Raw genomic sequence first — 23,657 nt, forward strand, 5'->3', positions numbered from 1 at the left:
AATGTCATCTGCACCAGGAGCTCAAGGTAGCTCACAGGACGCTGCACAGCCACAGGCGTTGGCAGTTTAGACAGAGTTCTTAACGGCTCTGACTAAAGCAGGAGACTGATTATCAAAGAAGGAGCTTTCACTGGCCTCAGAGAAGACAGGTTGTACATCGCAAAAAAGAGCCCTGTAAACAGCACTTCCCAGCCTCCTGGAAGAAATGACAAGAAATTTAATGAGCTTACAACAAGATATACTTGCCTGAATATTTGATCATTAGCCAGGGAAGAGTTGCCCCGCCCCTAAAAAAGGACATTAACAGGAAAATAGAAGGAGAAAGCTGAAAAACCACCATTCCAAGGACAGCCAATTAGTAAATGGCCTGATTGAATGAAAATAAGATCCACCAGCATTTTATCACCAATTATCCTAAGGCAACAATGGCTATATTTACTCATTTTTATTTTCCCCTGCCTTATTCCTCCCTTTATTTTGAGAAGAAAATGAAGAAAAATGTTTCCCCAAGCTCACATTTTCCCAACTAACAGTGGTCAGAACAGTGAGGAGAGGCCCCTTGGGAGCTTAGAAACATGGGCTTCCAAACAAAGTAGAGCAAAACATTTGCCTTTCCGGCATTGTGTTCTTGTTGTTCTCTTCTGTTTTTATTATTTTTTTTTAATGTACTTTCTCCTGTCCAAATCAGACAAGAGAGTAAACTGAAGCTCTGAGTGGAGCTCCACTGATGCTTAGAGGGGGAAAAGCAATGTGTGAACATTTTACTACGATTTCTTTCTCCTCACCTGGTTTCTCCCACCATGCGCACCGCCCACACATTACTGCACCAGTAAGCGCAATTTTCTGAAGGCCAAGGCTCTCTCTTCCCTTCAGAGACACCGTGGAGCCATGAACTGGGGGTGTCACAGCCCTTCATGTGTCTCCCCAATGTCACAGCCCAGGTGCTAACTCTGTGCCCGAACCTGAAAGAAAAACATCTCTCTCTTCTTATTTACTATTCTGTATTCTACATTTCTAATTGCAAAACTAGTACTGGCTCATCTTAACTGATAAAATAAATCCAAAGATGCATCTATGATATCAACAATAAAATAAACACATTTGTAATGGACATTGGTGGGGAAATCTTTCACTGTGTGAATTTGGGTGGGAATAGGTTAAAGGGGGAAACGGTATTCTCTTCCCAAAGGACTCACACATCCCCACAAACTGGTGTCTGGGGCAGGGCACACACACTTAGCTCACACCAATACTCGTACCTGAACTAATGCATCTAACAGATGTGAGCCAAGACTCCATGGCCATTTCCTACCAGTAGGGATAAAAGTCTCACGGTGGCCATGCTAAATTATTTAGGGACATTCTAAACTACACTGCTCTGTGGTGTGACCTCTGTTGTGTCCTCCACGGCCTGGGTCCCTGCCAAATTCCTAAGCCTAGTTCTTTGATCTTAATCTTCCAACTGGTTCGGTGACCCCATTCAGCACATACTTTGGAATATTCTCAATAGTGGTGAATTTTTTTCCGTTAAGGGTAGATTTGAGTTTTGAAACAGCCAAAAGGCATTTGGAAACAAGTGATGACACTAATGAAGGCTATATATGGACACACACACTCACGCACACATGAATGAGACAGGATTATTACGAAGTTAAAAGAAAATGGTGCCAAAAAATTTCTTGAACACTGGAAACACTGTTAAAATGAGTACATTTTAACATTTCTTAATCTCACTCTTTAGAATAAGGGTGGCATTAATGTGAACGTTTATTCCTGTATTTGTAAATTAAAATCAGCCTTATTACTATATACCCGGTGTGCCGCTTAGATGAGCCCATGCATAATGGGACCTCACCAAGGGCCTGCAAAGTCTTTGTATTTAATAGAAAAAAAAAAAAGGCTTCCAGGTCTATAATTTAAATACTTTAAATCTAGAAAATACAACTCTGTTTTGTTCTGTCTAATATATTTTCTACACTTTGATAATAAAAACAAATAGCTTTCTCCTGACATACACCTATAGAAATAAAAGCACTATTTGGAATAGCCCTTTTACGACCTTCAACAGAGGCAAATGTTTGTATCATCTTAAGTTGCTGTGCACTTTCGATACTCATATCTATCCATATGTAAGTTTCTAACACAAGAATGAAATCTTGCCATTTGCAACAACATGGATGGAGCTGGAGAGTATTATGCTAAGCGAAATAAGTCAGAGAAAGACAAATACCATGTGAACTCACTCATATGTGGAATTTAAAAAAAACAAAACAAATGAGCAAAGGGGACAAGGGGGGGGCAAACCAAGAAACAGACTTTTAACTACAGAGAACAAACTGATGGTCACCAGAAGGGTAGTGGGTGGGGGATGGGTGAAATAGGTGATGGGGATTAAGGCGAGCACTTGTGATGAACACAAGGTGTTGTATGGAAGTGTAGAATCAATATTTGTACGCCAGAAACTAATATAACATTGTATATTAACTAACCGGAATTTGAATAAAAACTTTTTAAAAAATTCTATCATAATTAAAAGCTGAACACTGACTCTTTCTCTTTGCATTCTTGTTATAAAATTCCTAATCCCACTCCTAGTTCCATAATTTCTCACTCCCCCACCCTCACTGCAAAAAGATGCCTTGGCCTGACCAGGAATAGAGTCATACACACAGAAATTTGGGAGAGGAGAGTACACAGCACATTAAAAAAAAAAAAATTACATTCTGTTAAATATTTCTATTAATTGAAAAGAATGAATAAACACATGGACATGTGCAAGATGAACTTGCATAAGGACTATCAGGACAGACAAGAAGCTCAGAGAACACTCAGTAATGTTTGCTCCATACATAAAAGAAGTCACTGACACCATGGACCACCTCCCATCATCCGTCCTTAGAAAATAAAAATATATCCAAAAGGACTGAAATCAGGATCTCAAAGAGATATATGCACCCCCACATTCACTGCTGCATTATTCACAATAGCCAAGATAGAGCAACAACCTAAATGTCCATCGACAGATGAATGCGTGAGGAAGATGCGGTGTATACATACACTAGAATATGATCTAGCCTTAAGAAAAGAAGGAAATCCTGCCACTTGTGACGACATGGCTAAACCTGGAGAACAGGATGCTAAATGAAATAAGGCAGACACAGGAAGGACAGATACTACATGAGACCATAATATGAGAAACCGAAAGTAGCCAAACTCATAGAAGCAAGGAGTAGAATGATGGTTTCCAGGGGCTGGGAGGAGGGGAAATGGGGACATATTAGTCAAAGTGTATAAAGTTCAGTCACGCAAGATGGGTAAGCCCTAGAGACTTAGCGAACAGCATAGTGCCGGTAGGTGACAATACTGTATTCTGCACTTAAATACTTGCTGAGAGGGTAGATCTTATGTTAAGTGTTCTTACACACGTGCGCGCACACACACAAAATAAAGAGGGCAGGTGAGAGATGTTTATGGCGTAGATGTGGTGCCGATTTTCATGAAAGTATACTTATCTCCAAAACTGCAAAGTTGTATACGTTAGAAAGGTGCCTCTTTTTGTAGGTCAATCACTACTTGATAAAGTAGTTTAAAAAGAAGAGAGAGAGAAATAAAATGCCACATTTTATAAAATCTAGGATATCATCAATGTTTCCACCCCTACACACTTTTAAACATTGCCAATTCACCTGACACACCATCAACTGAAAGATACATCCTAGTTTCAGAGACGCTGAAATGTAGAGGGAAAAATGTGTTTCTCAGCTATAATATGGTAGTAGGGATGAATGAATCCTAAAACCCTAAAAATCAACTGATCACATAAGTATATTGGAGATACCCAAAAAAAAACTACAGAAGTAAAACATTGAAATGAGAACTAGAATCAACCAAAATAATTTCACCATTTCTGACATTCAAAATTTTCTACAGAAAAACATAACAAGGATGTAGCGTTTGAAACAAATATGTAAGCGCTCCGAAAATGCAGTGAAGAAATGAAAAGGCATCTAGCCAGTGGACTCATGGAAATGCCACCAGTATCTGAAGAGCTGTTGAACAGTCAACTGGTTAGTGACAGAGCATGGGGTTCAGTCCTCCAGCAGAATGACGTCTCCAGCAGGTTCTCAAAAGGCACACAGGGCTACTCTGCAAGATGTCTTCTGAGAAAACTGCACAAGCTATGGAAGTGTGACGATCTCTAGACCCAGTTTGTTTCTGCCTGAAGAACAGCATATGAGCTCTGCCAATTACATCCTTTCTTACCATCTACAAACTGATGACATGCATAGTGATAGAAAAAAAAATTAGCTTGTATTAGAAGTCTATACCTGAAGCATCTGAGTTTTCAAACTTACCATTTTATACTCCTTTAAAAAACAATTGAGCTACCAGAAAGGCATCGCATCTAAGTATGACTAATGTTAACTGCTTATTACTCAATCCCCTACTAATATCTACAAGGGCTATAAAAGTTTACTAAATCGGGCTTTTGATTATGAAGATAGTCAACCCTGTTAATGGGAATACTTTGCATCTTTCCATGCATAAAACAGCTATCAAGTCAAGAACATTTTAATGAAATGAGGAATAATTTAGAGATGCTTATTTAATACTCTCATTTTATATTGAGTCGATTAAAAAATACATAACTTTGGTTTTGACTTAATAATAAAATTTGAAACCAGGCATCATGACATGAGACATTTGATCTAACAGGACAACATGAAGCTTTGTGCCAGCTGTAATAGTCAGCTTCCCAAGCTACTGAAAACTGCCATGAACATTAATAATGATATGAAGGAGTCTGGTTTATATAAATGCAAGTCAATACAAATAGGGAAAAGGACCATTTATTGTGATGGATGTGTTCACTGAATGTAAAAAAAATTACCAAAGAAAGAGTGAAGGGAAGAAATCTATAAATATCCAGACTTCCTGCAGTAGAAGGGGATTAACCACATGGAAATTAAAGAAAAGCTAAAGGAAAACACTGAGTTCACATGTGGAGAAAATATTAAAAGCATCGCACTGCAGGCAACAACATTAAGGCAATGCATTTACTGAGCCAGTTCTAACATTCATTAAATGTTATGAAATGGAATGGTATAGACCCGGAGGCATGGAATTTATCAGGCTGTTGAGGGAAAAATGGAAATGGGCAAATAAAAGGATTGCTCTTCTAAATAAAGCACAAGAAACATTTGTCGATACCAATGAGTTTTTGCAACCTTTGTAAATGCACCAGGACAAATGAACACAGGCGTGCCCTGCGAACGCTTGGAAGGAGAGACCATGATTTAGCCTCAACCTAAACCGGATTCACAAGCAAATTGCAGAGAGCACAGGGTCTGGATGTAGGGGGATCGAGTAAGCACAAGAGGAAGGCACCTTGCAGATGTTAACTTGAGAGACGCCATAGAAGTCCTCATTGTGCTGCCAGTGGTCATGGAATCCCCTTATCATCCACTTCTCGAGATAAAGCCATCAGAGACTCTTTATGCAAATACTAGGATTATATGGACCATGGGGAGTGACAAAGCACTTCACGCCGGTCCCACTGAAGGATATGTCTTTTACTCTGCCTTCCTCCTGGTAGACATGTTCCTTGGGGCTCCTCAGTGACATCTTCCCTATGCCTTCCTCTCCTCTGTGCCCCTGCACCACACAGGGCTCCATGGCGCCAAGGTCATTGTCTGCACTGACATGCGGGCGGGTGTGACTCCCCCCTGGGCTAGATGCCTTCGGGAGCTCGAGCCAGCTGACCTCCTCCATCCTGGCCCAGCCGAGGGCCTGGCATATTAAGGATCTAAAAAAAAAAAAAAAAAAAAACAAAAAAAAACAAAGCAAAGCCAAACAAAAGAATAACTGACAGAGCTTTATTTGGATAGCTAACTAGTCTTTCTGAAGAGGCGCCGTGCAGCTGGGACACTGAGGGCAAAGTTTGGCATCAGGGTGGTGACCCTGAAGTGAGCCCGAAACCACGCGGACACTGGGCTGTTCCACCAGCTCCTAAAAGGTGTCTCAGAGAAAACCAATGCTCGAGAAACACATGAGCACAGCTGAGGTGTGGGGTGAAGAGAAAAGGACCCCAGGGAAAGTGAAGGAGAACAGATGAATGAAGGAAACCCCCCAGAAAGCACCCTTTTTCGGAGACTGGCCCACACACCTCCCCTGACAGGGACAGGATTTAGTGTGGTGAAAAGGGAGACTACTGGATCATCAAAGAGAAGGGCAGGGTTGAAGTTTTGCATCTGTGACCGAGGACCTCTCTGCACCTGTTGCCTCGTCGGCATCTGTGTGCCCGCTGGGATTTGAAAAGATGATGTCAGAAAATATAGGTGCGAGCCCTGCACCAAGTGCTCCAGAAATGAAAAGTATTGTTTGTTTTGCTTTCACCAACAAGACAACGTAAGTAAAAAGCCACCTGTTAGAGAAAATAAACATATGCAAGGAGACTGAAGGTTGGCTCCAGCAATTTAAGTTGGCACAGTGACTCCCCAAAATTCTTGAATATTTTATCAACAACTGTGATGACAGGTGCAAACATATAACCCGCAAGCATTGACACTAATGAAGAAAAATGTTCTGTTCGCTATTGTCAATGAAACCAACCAGCATAATAATATAAACAGAGGCAAACGGCAGTTCAAGTTAGACACATTTACAACAAGCCTAAGGATGAGGATAGAATTTCTTTTGGAAAAAAGCAATTCACGATGCATTAGCATTGACTTTAAACTTACCCTGACAGGTTTTCTTCTATTTTCATATAGAACTGAGTGTGCTGACACTTGTTCTACTCAGAACAAAAAGAAAAGAGCTCAAGAGACAGGAAAATAAGCACAAGGCAATAAGGGGCCAGAGTGGAAAAAGATTAAAAAAAAAAATCACCAAACACCAGGACCAGAAGCGAACTTACAACTCACCTAATGCAACTTTGTCATCTCTGCACATAGTATTTTTTTTTAGCCAACATTGGCATTTGACATTTTGTTTTTGTTTCAAAAACTGTGGTGTAGGACTTGCATACTCCATCCCTCCACTGACCCACTCCTAGCAACTTCTAATATCTTCCCGTTCCCAGAAGATGTTGGAGTTTGTGACCTCTGAAATCCAATCCCTTCACTTTACTGTGGAAACCAAAATCCAGTGAGGGTGTGGCTCGCCCAAGGTCACCTGCCCAACTGCTTACTGGTACGTCTACAACTTAAAATCCAAATATTCTGATGTCCAACCAATATAGGTGCTACACATCCTAGTGGGAAGGACCTTTGGGTACTGATTTCGTTGGAAAGAAGGGAGTAAGAGTCTTGCCTAGAGGTGGCATTTCACAGCCAATACAGTGTTTCCTTAGTCATGTTACTTTCAGGTGGGAGAGGAAAGCCTCCCCAAGCTCTCCACTGGCACCGCTGTGGTTGCTAACACACTGCTCCCTCCGCTACCCTGTCACTCATCTTCACAGTGACCTCTGAGATGCTGCCTGGGCCCTGCGAGCGGGACTGCTTATAGAACGCTGATATCATCAACTCCAAAAGCATCATTTGTAAACACGTTTTATTCCAGATGCTCTTTCTGCACTTACTATAAAGGGCTTGGTTTAGAGATCAAAAACTGAGCCTGAGGAATAAGAGTAAAACCAGACTTATTCTAAGGAAAGAGAGCGGGCAGTTACTCTCACACTGCAGAAAAGGCTGCTGGGGCAAGGGGCTGACTTGCACAAAAAGATCCTTCCTCGGGGTTTTTTTCTCCAAATGAATTTTGTAGGCAATTTTTTTCACTTTAAAATCTAATAATCTGGGGCACCTGGGTGGCACAGCGGTTAAGCGTCTGCCTTCGGCTCAGGGCGTGATCCCGACGTTGTGGGATGGAGCCCCACGTCAGGCTCCTCTGCTGTGGGCCTGCTTCTTCCTCTCCCTCTGCCCCTGCTTGTGTTCCCTCTCTCGCTGGCTGTCTCTATCTCTGTCGAATAAATAAATAAAATCTTTAAAAAAAAATCTAATAATCTGACATTTAACCCAAATTATCTGCTGCTGCAAGTAGATAACTGCTCATTTTTACCATTCATAGCCCACTTTCGGAGAGTGCTTAGCAAGCAATTGAGCCCTGTGGGGCTTTGGAGAAAAATACGGTCGTACAGCAGCCAAAAGATTACCCACAGTTACTTCTGTCACAATAAAGATGATCGATTTTCAAACTTCTCATTTCCACATTTAATGACTTACTATTTATATAAGATACACAGAACTTGTAAATAAAATCCCTAGTTTTTCCGTTATGGTACAAACCCTACCAACACAAGACTGCCCCTACTGGGATTATCTGTCCTTGTTAGATGGGTCATGACTTGTGAAGAGTCGGCCTAAACCAAACACCTCCTAGGGCCTTAACAGATTACCGAATTTAATTTTCTGCGAAAAGAAGAGTGAGGAACTTCCTGAAATCAAAGCCTTCATCATCTTTAAGCAGTAATTGTGGCTAATTATACTTGGCATTTTGATGAGTGAAAGTCTAAAGAAATTTACAAATGATGTCAGTGTATGTTCTAAATGTTAATTATTGCTTCAGGTAATTATTAAGAGTTAAACACTACACCAGTATTAACCAATCAGATTTGACCACCCCATACATTCCATTTAGAAAAGTCTTAAATTTTTTTTCTAAGTATCAGAAAGCTTTTTTAAGATTGGACTCTTTAGCACAAACTTGCATATGGGCAAAATCCTACGTTTAATAAAAAAAAAAATAAGCAGAATCAGTAAGCAAGAAAGCTCATTTCTACTATTATTTTCCTCTATGCCTCATATTGTGGTCTCTTTTAAGATCTCATGTGAAGAAACGTTCAGTCACACGCTTCTAATCTTCGAAACATCTTTCGCATGTGATTTTGCTGAAACACACCTAATTTTTTAAAGATATAGATAACGTATACATCTGTAAATAGAAATAACCCGGAATCATGGGCTCTCAAAATCAGAGACTGCATTTTATCCTGGCATAACTATTTTTCTCAGCAAACCATTCTACTATCTTGGTAAATTATCACTGAAATGTGTGTTGCCAAGACCCTTCCATAGGGCACAAGTTCTTAGTGGAAACAGTGAGCTAAAGGCCTCTTCATGCCCATGTTAGGTTACCCTACACTGATCAAAAGTACTTCAATTCTTAAATATCAATTATAGCTTACTTATTTCTTATGAAAATAAAATAATTTTAGTCCTCTGGGTTTTTTAAAATTAAGCTTTCTTTGTTTTACTAGAATACTCAAGAAGACTATCTTGTTACTATTAGAGATGCCAGCAGCAAGAAGGAAAATTTGTGGAGGCTGGAGGAGGGGAGAATAACTTCTGTTATATGCCCTAAAAAAGGCTCTGGATACTGTTCTCACTTTTGACAGAAGAGCCCCAACAGAAGTATTATACAGGGAATACATCCAGCCAAAAACATATATTATTTTTTTTTGAGACAGGGACAGTTTATGGAAAATATAATTTATTCTTGATACTCAAATGAAGCAAATGATTCACTTAACAATCCTCTAAATGGAATTTGCAAAAACTACAAATATGTACTAAACATGTGACATATTTTATTGTTTAATAGGTTAGTACCCTGTTGATCCATTACTTTCCCATTTCATTTTCTCAAACTGGAAGTTGAAACATTGAGGTTACATAGACACAAAAACACACAAAAAGATATCCATCAGAAGTTACTCATTATATTTTGTTTTTTTGAAGATTATTTAAGAGAGAAAGAGAGAGAGAAATAGTGAGAGAGAGCATGAGCAGGGGGAGGAGGAGGGGCAGAGGGAGAGGGAGAAGCTGACTCCCCATTGAGCAGGGAGACCGACTCGACCTCGACCTTGGGGCTCAATGCCAGGACCCCGGGATCATTACCTGAACTGAAAGCAGAAGCTTAACTGACTGAGCCACCCAGGTGCCCTCATTATATTCTTAAATTAGTGAATATATCCTCCAGTTATCCCAGGGAGTATATTTGTTCTACAAAATTAAATAACAAATGCATTTCCAAGTTGATACAAATAAGCAAATTCTCTGTTTATTAATGTGGTACCAGATCCCAACTTTCAAATTACTTGGGTACCCAGGAGCAAATAATTTAAGTCCCAATAATCATAGTTTATATTTTACAGTAATTTGTTTGCCTCAAAGATTCATATATGTAATGATTCAAGATGTTATACATTTTTTAAAAGATTTTATTTATTTATTTGGGGGGTTAAGGGGCAGAGGGAGAGGGAGAAGCAGATTCCCTGCTGAATGCAGACCCCAACATAGAGCTCGATCCTAAGACCCTGAGATCATGACCTGAGCCAAAGGCAGATGCCTATCCAACTGAGCCACCCAGGTGCCCCAAGATGTTACACTTTTTTGCAGGTTGTCTTTAGCAAGAAAATACAAGTGCAAAATGATTCCAAATGCCACAAAATTAGAATTTCCAGTGTCTCATTGTGAAGTAAACACTTCAAATTTGGGCAAATACTATGATGATGCGTAGACATATAGTTGAAGTGCCTCTTAATACTGGTTTTAATAGATAAGAACAGTCTTATTTTACTCCAGGATTTTAACACTTGTTGGGTTTTGTTTTTCAGGGTAAAGGTAAAAATAATAATGTAAAGATTCAGGCACACCCATAGAGTAAAGAACCCTTTTAATTGATTTCTCTTTCAATCATGGCAGAAGATTTTGTGACTTTCTAAAATAGAAACATTCAGTTTCCTCTTTTTGACCATCAACGGTTCACAAATACTGGCTCTTTTTAGGTTACATTTCATATAAAAATGTACAGAAACTTTCTTCTGGGTGTGGGAATCAGAATCAAGCTCCTGGGTAACACCAACGCTAAGTCATGACGGACCTCTACTATGTTTGCTAGAGGCCAGGTATGACTTCCCTGGAAGCAGACAGAGGAACACAAAGATATATGAGAAATCAGCATGAAGAATGGCTGAACCCCATTACCCTGCTCATACCTGAGATACACTCAACCTTGAAAATGTGCTGTCGTACCCTCAAATTTTCTGTATGGAACACTCATTTGATAAATTCCTTATCATAGTCTCTCAGATCAATGACAATCCCTAGGATGTTTTCTACTCATCAGACCTAAATACAAAACCAATTGCATAGAACAATGCCTTAAAAGGCATACCTACAAACAAATGCCTGATTGCACCAGAGAGCTTCTAAGAAATACTCTGGTTTCAGCACTGTTGCAGTATTTCTTGTGGAAATATGTAGGAAATTAGGTGAAAAATCTTCAGCAGATATTCACAGAAAGTGACCAGAGAAACACCAGAAATGAATTTGGCAAAGCTAGGCTAGGACAATGAAAACACTGCAAATCAAAGATAAATTTGAGTTCTTAAGTTTTAGAAAGTATAAACTGAATAATAATAATAATAATAATAATAAACTAGTGCTTCTACATAAATATCCCCCAAGTGCTCATAAGCATGATAAAGCAGTGCTCGGTGGGAGACAGCAAGACGCGGGCATCAGGAATCTGGACACTGCAGTCACGCAGAGCAGGTTCTGGCCGCCGACTATGCTGTTCACAAGCGGGGGGATCTTAGAGAAGTTACCCAACCTTACTGATGCTCGGTTTCCTGAGCTGTAAACTGGACATAAATTCCAAAATAGTGAATACAGGAATTTAACAGGAGACTAAACACACCTGAAGAGAGAAGTGCTGAAATGGAAGAAAGGCTAAAGAAATTATCTAGAATGTAGCATAGGAAGGCAAAAATAGGAAGGTACATGAGAGCTTAAGAGACAGAGGATAGGGTGAAAAGATCTAAAGTATGTTAGAGGAGAGATTATGACAAAGGCATATTTAAAATGGTAAAGGAGGGGTGCCTGGGGGCTCAGTCCGTTAAGCTTCTGACTCTTGATTTAGGCTCAGGTCATGATCTCAGGGTTGTGGTCTCAGGGTCATGAGATCAAGCCCCACCTTAGGCTCCCTGCTCAGTGGAGAGTCTGGTTGAGATCCTCTCACTCTCCCTCTGCCCTTTCCCCTGCACTCTTGCTCTCTAAAATCAATAATAAATATTTTTTAAAAATAAAAAATAAAAAAATAAAATGGTAAAAGGCCTTGATCCTATTATTTAAGAAGCCCCACAAATACCAAGCAGAATGATCATTTAAAGAGTACATTATATAAACTAGGTATGTCATTGTAAACTGCAGACCACCAAAGACAAAGAGAAAATCTTATAGAGCCGCCTGCCAAAACATGACATGTTCTCTACAAAGAGCAGCAATTGACTTCTCAGTAACAATGGAAGCCAGCTAACAAAGGAATAAATACAATGTACTGAAATACAATAACCCTCAACCTAGAATTCTGTAAAGAGCAGAAATATCTTTCAAGAACGAGGATGCTCTTTACACAGAATTATACACTTAAAAATGATTAAAATGCAAATTTTTTATATATTTAATCACAACTTAAAAAATTAAAATTGTAACCCATTAAAACCCATTGAATTATACTTTAAATGGATTAATTGGATAGTATGTGAATTATATTTCAATAAAGCTATTTAAAAAAAAAAAGAGCAAGGGCAAAATTAAAGTCTCCAGACAAAAGCCAGCACATACTGAAGATAAATTCTAAAGATTGTATTCTCAGAAAAAGGAGAAATGTGGTAAAATATGGGTAAATATGATAAATAAGAACTACTTATACAAACAACATAGTATGTGGTTTAAAAACAACAAAATTAAAACACATCACAGAATACTATCTGTTTTGGGGGGTATTATTAGTGCTTTAAGGTCCCTGAACTGTTTGAGAGGAGAGTAAAAGGTATTTACTAACTTTAAACTTTGATAAATTAGTAATATAAGATGTAATTTTTAAGGACCCAACAAGAAGATTAGAAAGTGTTTAGTTTCAAATTAGTAGGAGAAAACATGAAATACTTTGTCAAATTCAAAGTCAAGAAAGTGGAGACAAAAAGCTATAAAGCATTAATAAATATTTGTACCCAAATACAGAGTAATTATATTAAATATAATTTGTCTAAACATTACAGTTAGAAACAAAAATTGTCACACTGGTATCTTAAAAAAATAAATAATCCAACCATATGCTGTTTAGAAGGGACACAACTAAAATATAACAAAACGAAGAGACTGCAAACAAATGCATTACCAGAGATGGTGACGTTTTATAATAATTTAAAAAAATGAAGGAGAGAAGGAAGAGAGGAGGGACGAAGGGAAGGAGAGAGTAAAGGAGAGAAGAATTAGGTGTATTATATCTATCACGTCATATCAAATTACCTCAAAATTAAGTAGCTAGAAACGTTTTTATTTATTACCTCACAGTCTCTGTGGGTCTGGAATCCAGGCACAGTTTAGCTGAGTCCGTTGGCTCAGGGCCTGTCCCAGGCTGTAGTCAAGGTGTCAGCTAAGGCTGCCTTCACCTCAAGGCTTGACTGTGAGAACGTACTTTCAAGATCACTCACGTGGCTGCTAGCAGGCCTCAGAATATCCACTTCCGAGATCACTCACGCAGCTGTTGGCAGGCCTTGTGTCCTCACTAGCCAGTGGACAAAGACAGGAGTTCCTTGCCTGATGGACCTCTCCGTAGGGCAGCTCACACAGGGTGGCTGGCTTTCCTCAGAGCAGGTCTGGGAGAGAGTGAGGGAGAGGGCAAGCAAGATGGAAACCAGAGCCTTTTTGTGATCTAATCTCAAAAGAGATATCCTATCACTTTTGCCATATTCTGTTTGTTAAAATATGTCACTAGATCCAACTCACACTCAAGGGAAGATTACACATTGGAACAAATACCAAGAGGCAGGGATCATGGGGGACATTTTAAATGCTGTCAACCACAGCAATGAAAAACAAAAAACTGTCATTGTTTGCTTATTATGAAGTGAATGTAACAAATCCAAAAAAATCACATTAGATGTTTAGAATTAATAGGAAAGTGGCCTCCTAGCAAGGAGGGTGGGTATAAAAATCAGTGCACAAAAATCAATTTTTTTTTTTTAAGATTTTATTTATTTGACAGAGATAGAGACAGCCAGCGAGAGAGGGAACACAAGCAGAGGGAGTGGGAGAGGAAGAAGCAGGCTCATAATGGAGGAGCCTGATGTGGGGCTCGATCCCATAACACTGGGATCACGCCCTGAGCCGAAGGCAGACGATTAACCGCTGTGCCACCCAGGCGCCCCACAAAAATCAATTTAATACTATATATGAGCAAGAAACAGAAAGTGGAAATTTTGAAATAACCCCATTTACAAGAGGATCAAACATCAAGTTATTTATCAGTTAAATAATACTCACTGAAGTTAGGGATGGGTATTACTATCTTTACTTTTGTACATATTTGAAATTTTTGATACTAACGTTTTTTAAAAAGTACCAAATATTGAGGAACATATCTAACAAAAGATTGGCAAATTTACAGAGAAATTTATTTTTTTCTCATTCATTCTAAATAAATGGAGGGATAAACTATGTTCATCAACTGGAAGACAATATTATAAAAATAACAATTCTTTCCAAATTGATTTATAAATTAAACACAATCCAAATCAAAATCCCAACTCTGTGTGTGTGTGTGTGCGTGTGCGCACACATGAAACATGACAAGCTGATATTGAAATTTGAGCAAAAGTAGAAAAAATTTTAAAAATACGGAAAAAGTCTTCATCTTTAGCCATATTAATAAAGCAAAGTAAAACCACAATGAGATACAATTATACACCCACCTCCTTGATGACAATTGGAACTGACAATAGCAACTTTTGGTGAGGACATTAAGCAAAAAAAAACTCATATATACCACCAGTGGGAGAGTTCACTGTACAACCACTTTGAAAAACTAGTATTATCCACTTAGCAGTTTCACACTTAGGTAGTGGTGATGTTTTAATGAATTATACTTTTTTCTTTAAAGTAATCTTGGGGCACCTGGGTGTCTCGGTCGGTTAAGTGTCCGACTCTTTTTTTTTTTTTTTTAAAGATTTTATTTATTTATTCGACAGAGATAGAGACAGCCAGCGAGAGAGGGAACAGAAGCAGGGGGAGTGGGAGAGGGAAGAAGCAGGCTCATAGTGGAGGAGCCTGATGTGGGGCTCGATCCCGCAACGCCGGGATCACGCCCTGAGCTGAAGGCAGGCGCTTAACCGCTGTGCCACCCAGGCGCCCCAAGTGTCCGACTCTTGATTTTGGCTCAGGTCATGATCTCAGGGTCGTGTGATCAGGCCACACTGAGCTCCTCGCACAGCTGGGAGTCTGTTGGAGATCCTCTCTCTCTCCCTCTCCCCCGTCCCTCCATGATCTCTCTCTAAAATAAATAAATAAATCTTTTTAAAAATGTAATCTTAAGGGGGAAAAAAAACCAGTCACATATATTTCTAAAGATAAGCAACAGGAGAGAAGACTCTGGAAAGTACATTCTGCATTGGAGAGCAAAGAGAGCAGAAGTAGACTTATTCTTTGTTCTACACATTCCAAGGTCTGAAAACAAATATTGAGACACTAAAAATCTCCCATTACTTTATGTATTTGGAAGGAAAGGTGGTACTCAAATCAATAGGAATACTTTTATCCATTTTTAAGTAAACAAAATCTGAGTCAAATGTAGGAGGCATTCTGCTACAAAAGAACAGGGCCAGATCACAAAGGCAAGGAAAATTCAGTCCAAAGGGCAGAACAAGCCAATTAGTGACTGTTACTCTTAAGATCTAGGGTAATTGCTTATAAAGAAGGCCTCCAGATGCTCCATAATCTAAGTGTACCATTATTTGCAAAAGGGCAAAGCAAAGCAAAAGAAATGGACAAAGCACCTCCTGAAGGTTAGCACAAAAGCCTAAATGTCACTTATTCTATCATAGAAATAAGTGACTGATGTGAGCACACTGGCAAAGATAATGATGTTCAGCATTTGAGGATGTTCTATAACTAACCTAAAGAAATGCCAAAAAAAACCCACGTATAGTATTAAAAAAAAAAGTATTTATTTACATTCCATTTACTTTCAAAAGGATGAGGAAGCTGGGGGAAACATATTTATAAAGGAAATGGTCTCATTTTACTTAATCCATTTGTGTTTTAATGAGATAACGAAGATCTGACTTACAATCACAGGTGTAAGGGGACCAAAAAACTTTATTCAGTTCAATTCTCCGTTTTCAGCCACGACTGAAATTATACCACCGCAGGAAAATGAAAATCTACTCCACTTAGAGGTAAACACCTGCTAATATATATGTTATTAAAGAACCAGCTTTAGTTATATCTGACATAACAACCAATGAATCTGCAATAAAAGACACAGCCATCATAATATAGGACATTAAGAATCTTTGTGCAACATTGAAAACCAGATTTTACACAAGAGAAATCACAACTATTAAACTATGATGTCAACAGCATCACAGTAACAGTACCCAGTGTCTTTCTTATTCAAGTATAGACACTATTTTTAAGACTTGGTTATAACAAAGACATCAGTAACTAAAATGTGCATACAATTATTTTATTAACACCATGAAAAACAATGAATAAAAAAATAAAAATACCCTTAAATTTTGTAACAATTACAAACACGTTAACATTACCACTATATATTTGTCTAAATTTTAACTGATTTTTACACTTTTAAAAATAGCACTGAGTTTTATAAAAATACTGATAATGGCTCAACATTTTTGGAAGTCCGATCATTTTATATTTCAGTAGTCTCTATTTTATGCTCTTCTTTCTTCCACCGCCATCGTCCTCCTCTAACCACACATTTGCTCAAGGCAACAACAACAGAGATCTCTAACAGCTATGGAAGTACTACATCCGAAAACTTCTAGTTCTTTGAAATGGTTGGAAAGGGTTTTTTAGTGCCCACGTTAGCAGCTGTGGTTTCAGTTTCGGTTTCTCAGGAAACAGAAGTGCTTCACTTTCTGGGGTAGGAAATCGTTCTTGGTAGACTTCAGGATAGGATTTTTGAAACTGAAAAAAAAAAAAAAAGATTGAAGATAAGTCAAAAGACCAGATAAGAACCAATAAAATTAGGTGATCTAATTTTAAAATTAGAGTTTCTGATCTGATTTCATACTAGGCTGTTTTTATTTTGTTTTACTGTTTATTGCTCTCCATCAGAAAACAGAATAAGATGATGACAAATCATAATCAAATTCACTCCAACACAAATCCATTTCTTTTTGTGAGATCATTTGATTCCACTTGTTATAGGTCTAATGCAACTTTAATTTGATTCAATCTTCAAACAAACTCCTCATTTCGGTCAGATTTCTTAAAATTCCCCCCGCTTGCTAACTATAAACAGATTTTACTTTAAAAAATATTCACAAGTAATTCTGACTTGAAAATAACTTATGTTCCATACAGTTCAAGGAAATTTTGGCCCAACTATATTTCACGATCTCCCTGCTTCTCCAACTCAGCCCCACCTGCTTCTGCTCAAATGGAAGGGAAAACGTTCCAGTATATATTACTTTATGAAAATCTTAAAGAGAGGCAATATGCTTTTTCTTTGAACCTCAACAGTGAACTCTTCTCCAGAATTACTGAGAAAAATATGATTGGGATTCTAGAACGCTGGTGCTCTGTGTATAATCCCATATGTACGGTATGATCAGGAATCAAGCTTGCAGGAATCAGTCTTGAAAAATAAAAATCATTCCCTTAATCTTGAATCAGTACTTTAAGAATGGTCGAAGTAAATCTATTTGGAGTTAAAAACTCTTCAATGAAACCCAAAGCTGTGTTGCCTAGCAGGAATTAAACACTTTCAGTGATGCCTGAGGCAAGAAACCAATTTGATACTGGCCATCTAAAACCAAAGTCTCTTCAATTTTACACATCTTGTATCTGCAAATTCAATATAATTTGCCTTTCAAAAAAAATCAAGAGGAATCTGTCCTCATTTGACAGCTTCTCCGAATTCAAAGTAATTGCTCCACTAACTCACATCATGCCACATACCCAAACAAAGAACAAATAACAGAGAGCGGCTCCGTAATGAAGAGCTCAGGGATGAATGGTGAAATCTCTACACTGGAGAAGAAGATGTGGGAAACTGACCACAACTGCCTACATCCATGAGACTTCTGGAATATATGAACTGAATAATATAGTTTCAAAACTGCTATGTCTCAGAAGATGAGATTCACCTGAAACCCATTAAAATAGAGAATAAAAAGAAAAAACAATATTAAGAACAGCAGGCAGAAAAAATGGCTTCTAAAGAATATCCTTTTTACCTGCTTCAATTTTTTCTTCTTCTCTTTGTTGGAGAGTTTGGCATCTGTTATGACTTCCTCCAACAAAGCTGCCAGAGGTTCCTGAGAGCCGTATGCTCTCTGGTATTCAAATTCCTCTGGACTGATTTGACGGCAAAATGACGGGGCAGATAAAGTGATATCCATATCGGCTCCTGGGTATTTTATCTGAGGCAAAAGGATTAATAGTGAAAGGAATAAGTGTATTTTCATATAAGTTGCAAAACTGGTTCAGATCAAATACAGTATATATCCTACTAGGAATGCCATGTCATTCTTCAATTCATTTGGGAGAAACTCTTTATTAAAACATAGAAGTATTTCTATAAATTTGAATAAAATATCACTTAAAGCCACAGTTTTAAGTAAGAGATTCTTACCTTTTTAAACCCAAGAGCCATTTTAATAAACAGAAAACCTGGTGTGCTCTTTTAAATAAAATCTTAAATTGAAACAAAAACTAAACATGTTGACAAAAATGACTCAAAGCAATTACAATATTGAACCCTCTGGGGGTTCCTTTCCACATCTGGAGAATCTGATCCTCCCTTCCTTGCAAATGGACAGGAACACACATGCAGCATGGCTGTTATGTATGGAGAAGTACTACAACCATCTCCAAATATGTTAACAGTTTTCAAAAGCAAGAAAACAAATGTGCAGACACTGTACAGGGCAAAAGGGAGAATGGAGAAAAAAAGAGGAAAGACAATACCAAGACTTATAAATAAATGAACATCCATTAAAAATATTTAATTTCACACCTACATATACAAAGCAAATACTAACAGACATAAAGGGAGAAATTTATGGTAATACAATTCATAATAGGAGTCTTTAACACCCCACTTACATCAATGGAGAAGTCATGCAGATGGAAAATCAAAAGGAAATAGTGGTTTTGAACAAGACATTAGATTAGGTGGACCTAACAAATATATACAGAACATTCCATTCAAATACAGCATTATACACACTCTTTTCAAATGCACATGGAACGTTCTCCAGGATAGATCACGTTAGGCCACAATAAATTTAATCTCAATAAATTTAAGAAGACTGAAATCATATCAAGCAACTTTTCCAACCACAATAGTATAAAAGTAGAAATTAATTACAAACAAACAAACTTAGAAAAAAACACAAACACATGCTACTAAATAACCAATGGGTCAGTGAAGAAATCAAAGAGGAAATAAAAAATACATGGAGACAAATTAAATGAAAACAACAATGGTTCCAATCTTCAGGACACAGTAAAAGCAGTTCAAAGAGGGAAGTTTATGGTAATACAGACCTATCTCAAGAAACTAGAAAAATGACTAATAAACACCCTAACTTTACACCTAAGGGAACTACAAAAAAAGGACAAAGCCCAGAGCTAATAGAAGGAAGGAAACAATAAAGATTAGAGTGGAAATAAATGAAATAAAGAGTAAAAAAAAGATCAATGAAACCAAGAGCTGTTTCTTTGAAAAGAAAAAAAAAAATTGATATACCTTTAGCCAGACTTGACAACACAAAAAGAGAGAGGACTCAAATAAATAAAATCAGAAATAAAGAAGAAGAAATAACAACACCACAGAAATACAAAGGCTTATAAGAGAGTATTATGAAAAATTTTATTCCAACAAATTGAACACCTAGAAGAAATGGGTAAATTTCTAGAAACATACAATCTTCCTAGGCTGAATCAGAATGAAATTAAACATGTGAAGAGATCAACTACTATTAATGAAACGGAAATGGTAATCACAAAACTCCCAACAAATGACAGTTCAGGATCAGAAAGTTTCACAGGTGAACTCTAGCAAACATTTAAAAAAGAGTTAATATCTATTCTTCTCTACTCAAAAAAGTGTAAAAGGAAGGATAACTTCCAAATTCAATGTACAAGGCCAGCATTACCCTGATGCCAAAACCAGATGAAGACACTACAAAAAAAGATAACTACAGGCCAGTATCTCTGATAAATATAGATGCTAAAATCCTCAACAAAATATTAACAAACCAAACTCAACAATACGTTGAAAAGATCATTCACCATGACCAAGTAGGATTTATTCCAGAGATGTACAGGTGGTTCAGTATTCACAAATTATTCAAATGTGACACATCACATTAACAATAAGAAGGATAAAAGCCATATGATCATTTAAACAGATGCAGAAAAAGCATTTGGCAAAATACAACAGCCATTCATAATAAAGAAAAAAAACCACTTTTCAACAAGGTGGGTTTAGAGGGAACATACCTCAACAGAACAAAGGGCACACTGAAAAACACACAGCTAACATTATACTCAATGGTAAAAAGCTGAAAGGTATTTTTTGCCTCTAAGATCAGGAATAAGACAAAGATGACCTTTCTCATCACTTTATTTAACACAGTATGGAAGTCCTAGCCACAGCAATCAAATAAAAAGCACCCAAACTGGGAAGGAAGTAAAAAACAGTCAATATTTGCAGATGATATGATACTATACATAAAAAACCCTAAAGACTCCACCAAAAAACTATTAGGATAAATGAATTCAGTAAACTTGCTGGATACAAAATTAATATACAGAAATCTATTGTGATTTTTTATGCTATTAACAAAATAGCAGAAAGAGAAACTGAGAAAACAATCCCATTTATAATTGCACCAAAAAGAATAAAATATCTAGGAATAAATTTAACCAAGGAGGTGACAGACTATACTCTGAATGAAAGAAACTGAAGACAGGGCGCCTGGGTGGCTCAGTTGGTTAAGCCTCTGCCTTCAGCTCGGGTCATGATCCCTGGGTCCTGGGATTGAGCCCCACATTGGGCTCTCCACTCGGCAGGAAGCCTGCTTCTCCCTCTCCCTGCTGCTCCCCCTGCTTGTACTCTCTCTGCCAAATAAATAAATAAAATCTTTTTTAAAAAAGAAAGAAATTGAAGACAACACAAATGCAAAGATATACCATGCTCATAGATTGGAAGAATATCATTAAAATGCCCATACTACCCAAAGTAATCTACAGATTAAAAGCAATCCCTATCAAAATACCAATAGCATTTTTTCACGGAACAAGAACAAGTAATTCTAAAATGTGTATGGAACCACAAAAGACCTCAAATAGTAAAAAAAAAAAAAAAAAAAAAAAAAAATTGAATAAAAAAACAAAGCTGGAGGTATCACAATCCCAGGTTTCAAACTATACTACAAAGTTATAGTTACCAAAACAGTATGGTACTGGCACAAAAATAGACACATAGATCAAATCAGAATAGAGATCAGAATAGACAGCTTAGAAATAAACCCATGCATATATGGTCAATTAATCTATGACAAAGGAGACAAGAATATACAATGGGGAAAAGACAATCTTTTCAATAAATTGTACTGGGAAAATGGGATAGCTACATCCAAAAGAATCAAACTAGACCACCTTGTTATACCATGAACAAAAATAAACTCAAAATGGGTTAAAGTCCTAAATGTGAGACCTGAAACCTTAAAACTCCTAAAAGAAAACATAGGCTGTAATCTCTTGGACATCACCCTAAGAAGCAAAAAATTTATGGATAGTTCTCCTCAGGCAAGAGAAACAAAAGCAAAAATAAACTCCTGGGACTACACTAAAATAAAAAGACTTTGTACAGCAAAAGAAACCCTCAATAAAACAAAAAGGCAACCTAGGGAATGGGAGAAAATACCAGCACATGATATATCCAATAATGGTTTACTATCAAAAATATATAAAGAACTTATACAACTCAACACCAAAAAAATGAATAATCTGATTTAAAAATAGGCAGATGATCTGAATAGACATTTTTCCAAAGACCTACAGATGGCCAACAAACACACAGAAAGATGCTCAACATCACTAATCATCCAGAAAACACAAATCAAAACTATGATGAGATATCACCTCACACCAGTCAGAAGAGCTAGAACCAAAGAGCCCAGAAATAATAAATGTTGGCAAGGATGTGGAGAAAAGGGAACCCTCATGCACTGTTGGTGGGAATAAAAATTAGTACAATCGCTGTGGAAAACAGTATGGGGGTTCCTCAACAAATTAAAAATAGAACTACCCTATGACCCAGCAATTCCATTTCTGGATATTTACCCAAAGAAAACGAAAACACTAATTTGAAAATATATGTGCACCCCTATGCTTATTGCATCATTATTTACAATAGCCAAGATATGGAAGCAACCTAAGCATCCATCTGCAGATGAACAGATAAAGAAGATGTGGTATATACACACAATGGAATATTGTTCAGTCATCAAAAAGAATAAAATCTTGCCATTTGTGACAACATGGATGGACCTAGAAGGTATTAGGCTAAATGAAGCAAGACAGTCAGAGAAAGACAAATACTATATGGTTTCACTCATATGTGGAATTTAAGAAACAGAAGAAATTGAGCAAAGAAAAAAAGAGAGAAAGAGAAACAAACCAACAAACAAACTCTAAGCTATAGAGAGCACACTGATGGTTACCAGAGGGGAGGCGGGAGGGGATGGGTAAAATAGATGAGGGGAATTAAGGAGGGTACTTGTCTTGATGAACACTGGGTGATGTATGGAAGGGCTGAATCACTATACCATACGCCTGAAACTAATATAACATTGTATGTTAACTATACTGGAATTTAGAATTAAAAAAAAAGATATAGTATATATATACTATGGAATATTATTCAGCCATAAAAAGAATGATATCTTGTCATTTGTGACAACATGGGTGGACCTAGAAGGTATTAGTCTAAGTGAAATAAGTCAGATAGAGAAAGACAAATACCATATGATTTCACTTTATTTGGAATATAAAAGCAAAACAAACAAATTAAAAAAAAACCGAATAGACTCTCAAATTCGGAGAACTGGTGGTTGCTAGGGAAGAGGGGGTATGGGGGTGGGGGAAATCGGTGAATAGATGAAGGGGGTTCAGAGGTACAAACTTTCAGTTATAAAATAAGTCACAGAGATGGAAAGTACAGCCAATAATGTAATAATGTTGAACGGTGGCCACACTCATTGCGGGGATCAGTAATGTACAGAATTGTTGAATCTCCCTGCTGTACACCTGAAACTAACAACATTGTATGTCAATGTTACTTTAATAACAAAGAAATTAAAAAGTATTTAATTTCAGACTCCAAGAGTTCCATCTTCCCAAAAACATAACATCTATTGTACTGCCACCAGAAGCCTAGTAAGAAAAATACTAGATACCTATGATTAAAGGACTCCAAAGGAAGAAGAGGGTTGTGGTCAAGGCTAATAGAAGGTTGGTGCCAAAGATAATGCCCACCTCGAATACAAGTTGGTACAGCCACTCTGGAAAACAGTGTGGAGGTCCCTTCAAAAGTTAAAAATTGAGCTA

General features: G+C 37.5%; 1 protein-coding gene across 2 annotated transcripts in view; it reads right to left on the reverse strand.

Annotated features, from left to right (window-relative positions):
- Positions 1-15,149: 15,149 nt before the first annotated feature.
- Positions 15,150-23,657, reverse strand: part of DEPDC1B (DEP domain containing 1B) — an 83,654-nt gene continuing 75,146 nt past the window's right edge. For both annotated transcript variants that reach the window (XM_034656263.1, XM_034656262.1), the window contains exons 9-10: positions 18,272-18,457; positions 15,150-16,997 (exon numbers count right to left, since the gene is read on the reverse strand). In XM_034656263.1, coding sequence (XP_034512154.1) covers positions 16,836-16,997; positions 18,272-18,457 — 348 coding nt within the window. In that variant the 3' untranslated portion in view covers positions 15,150-16,835. The remainder of the gene's footprint in view (positions 16,998-18,271; positions 18,458-23,657) is intronic.

The sequence above is a fragment of the Ailuropoda melanoleuca genome, chromosome 3, assembly GCF_002007445.2.
Source record: "Ailuropoda melanoleuca isolate Jingjing chromosome 3, ASM200744v2, whole genome shotgun sequence".
Taxonomy (NCBI): Eukaryota; Metazoa; Chordata; class Mammalia; order Carnivora; family Ursidae; genus Ailuropoda; species Ailuropoda melanoleuca.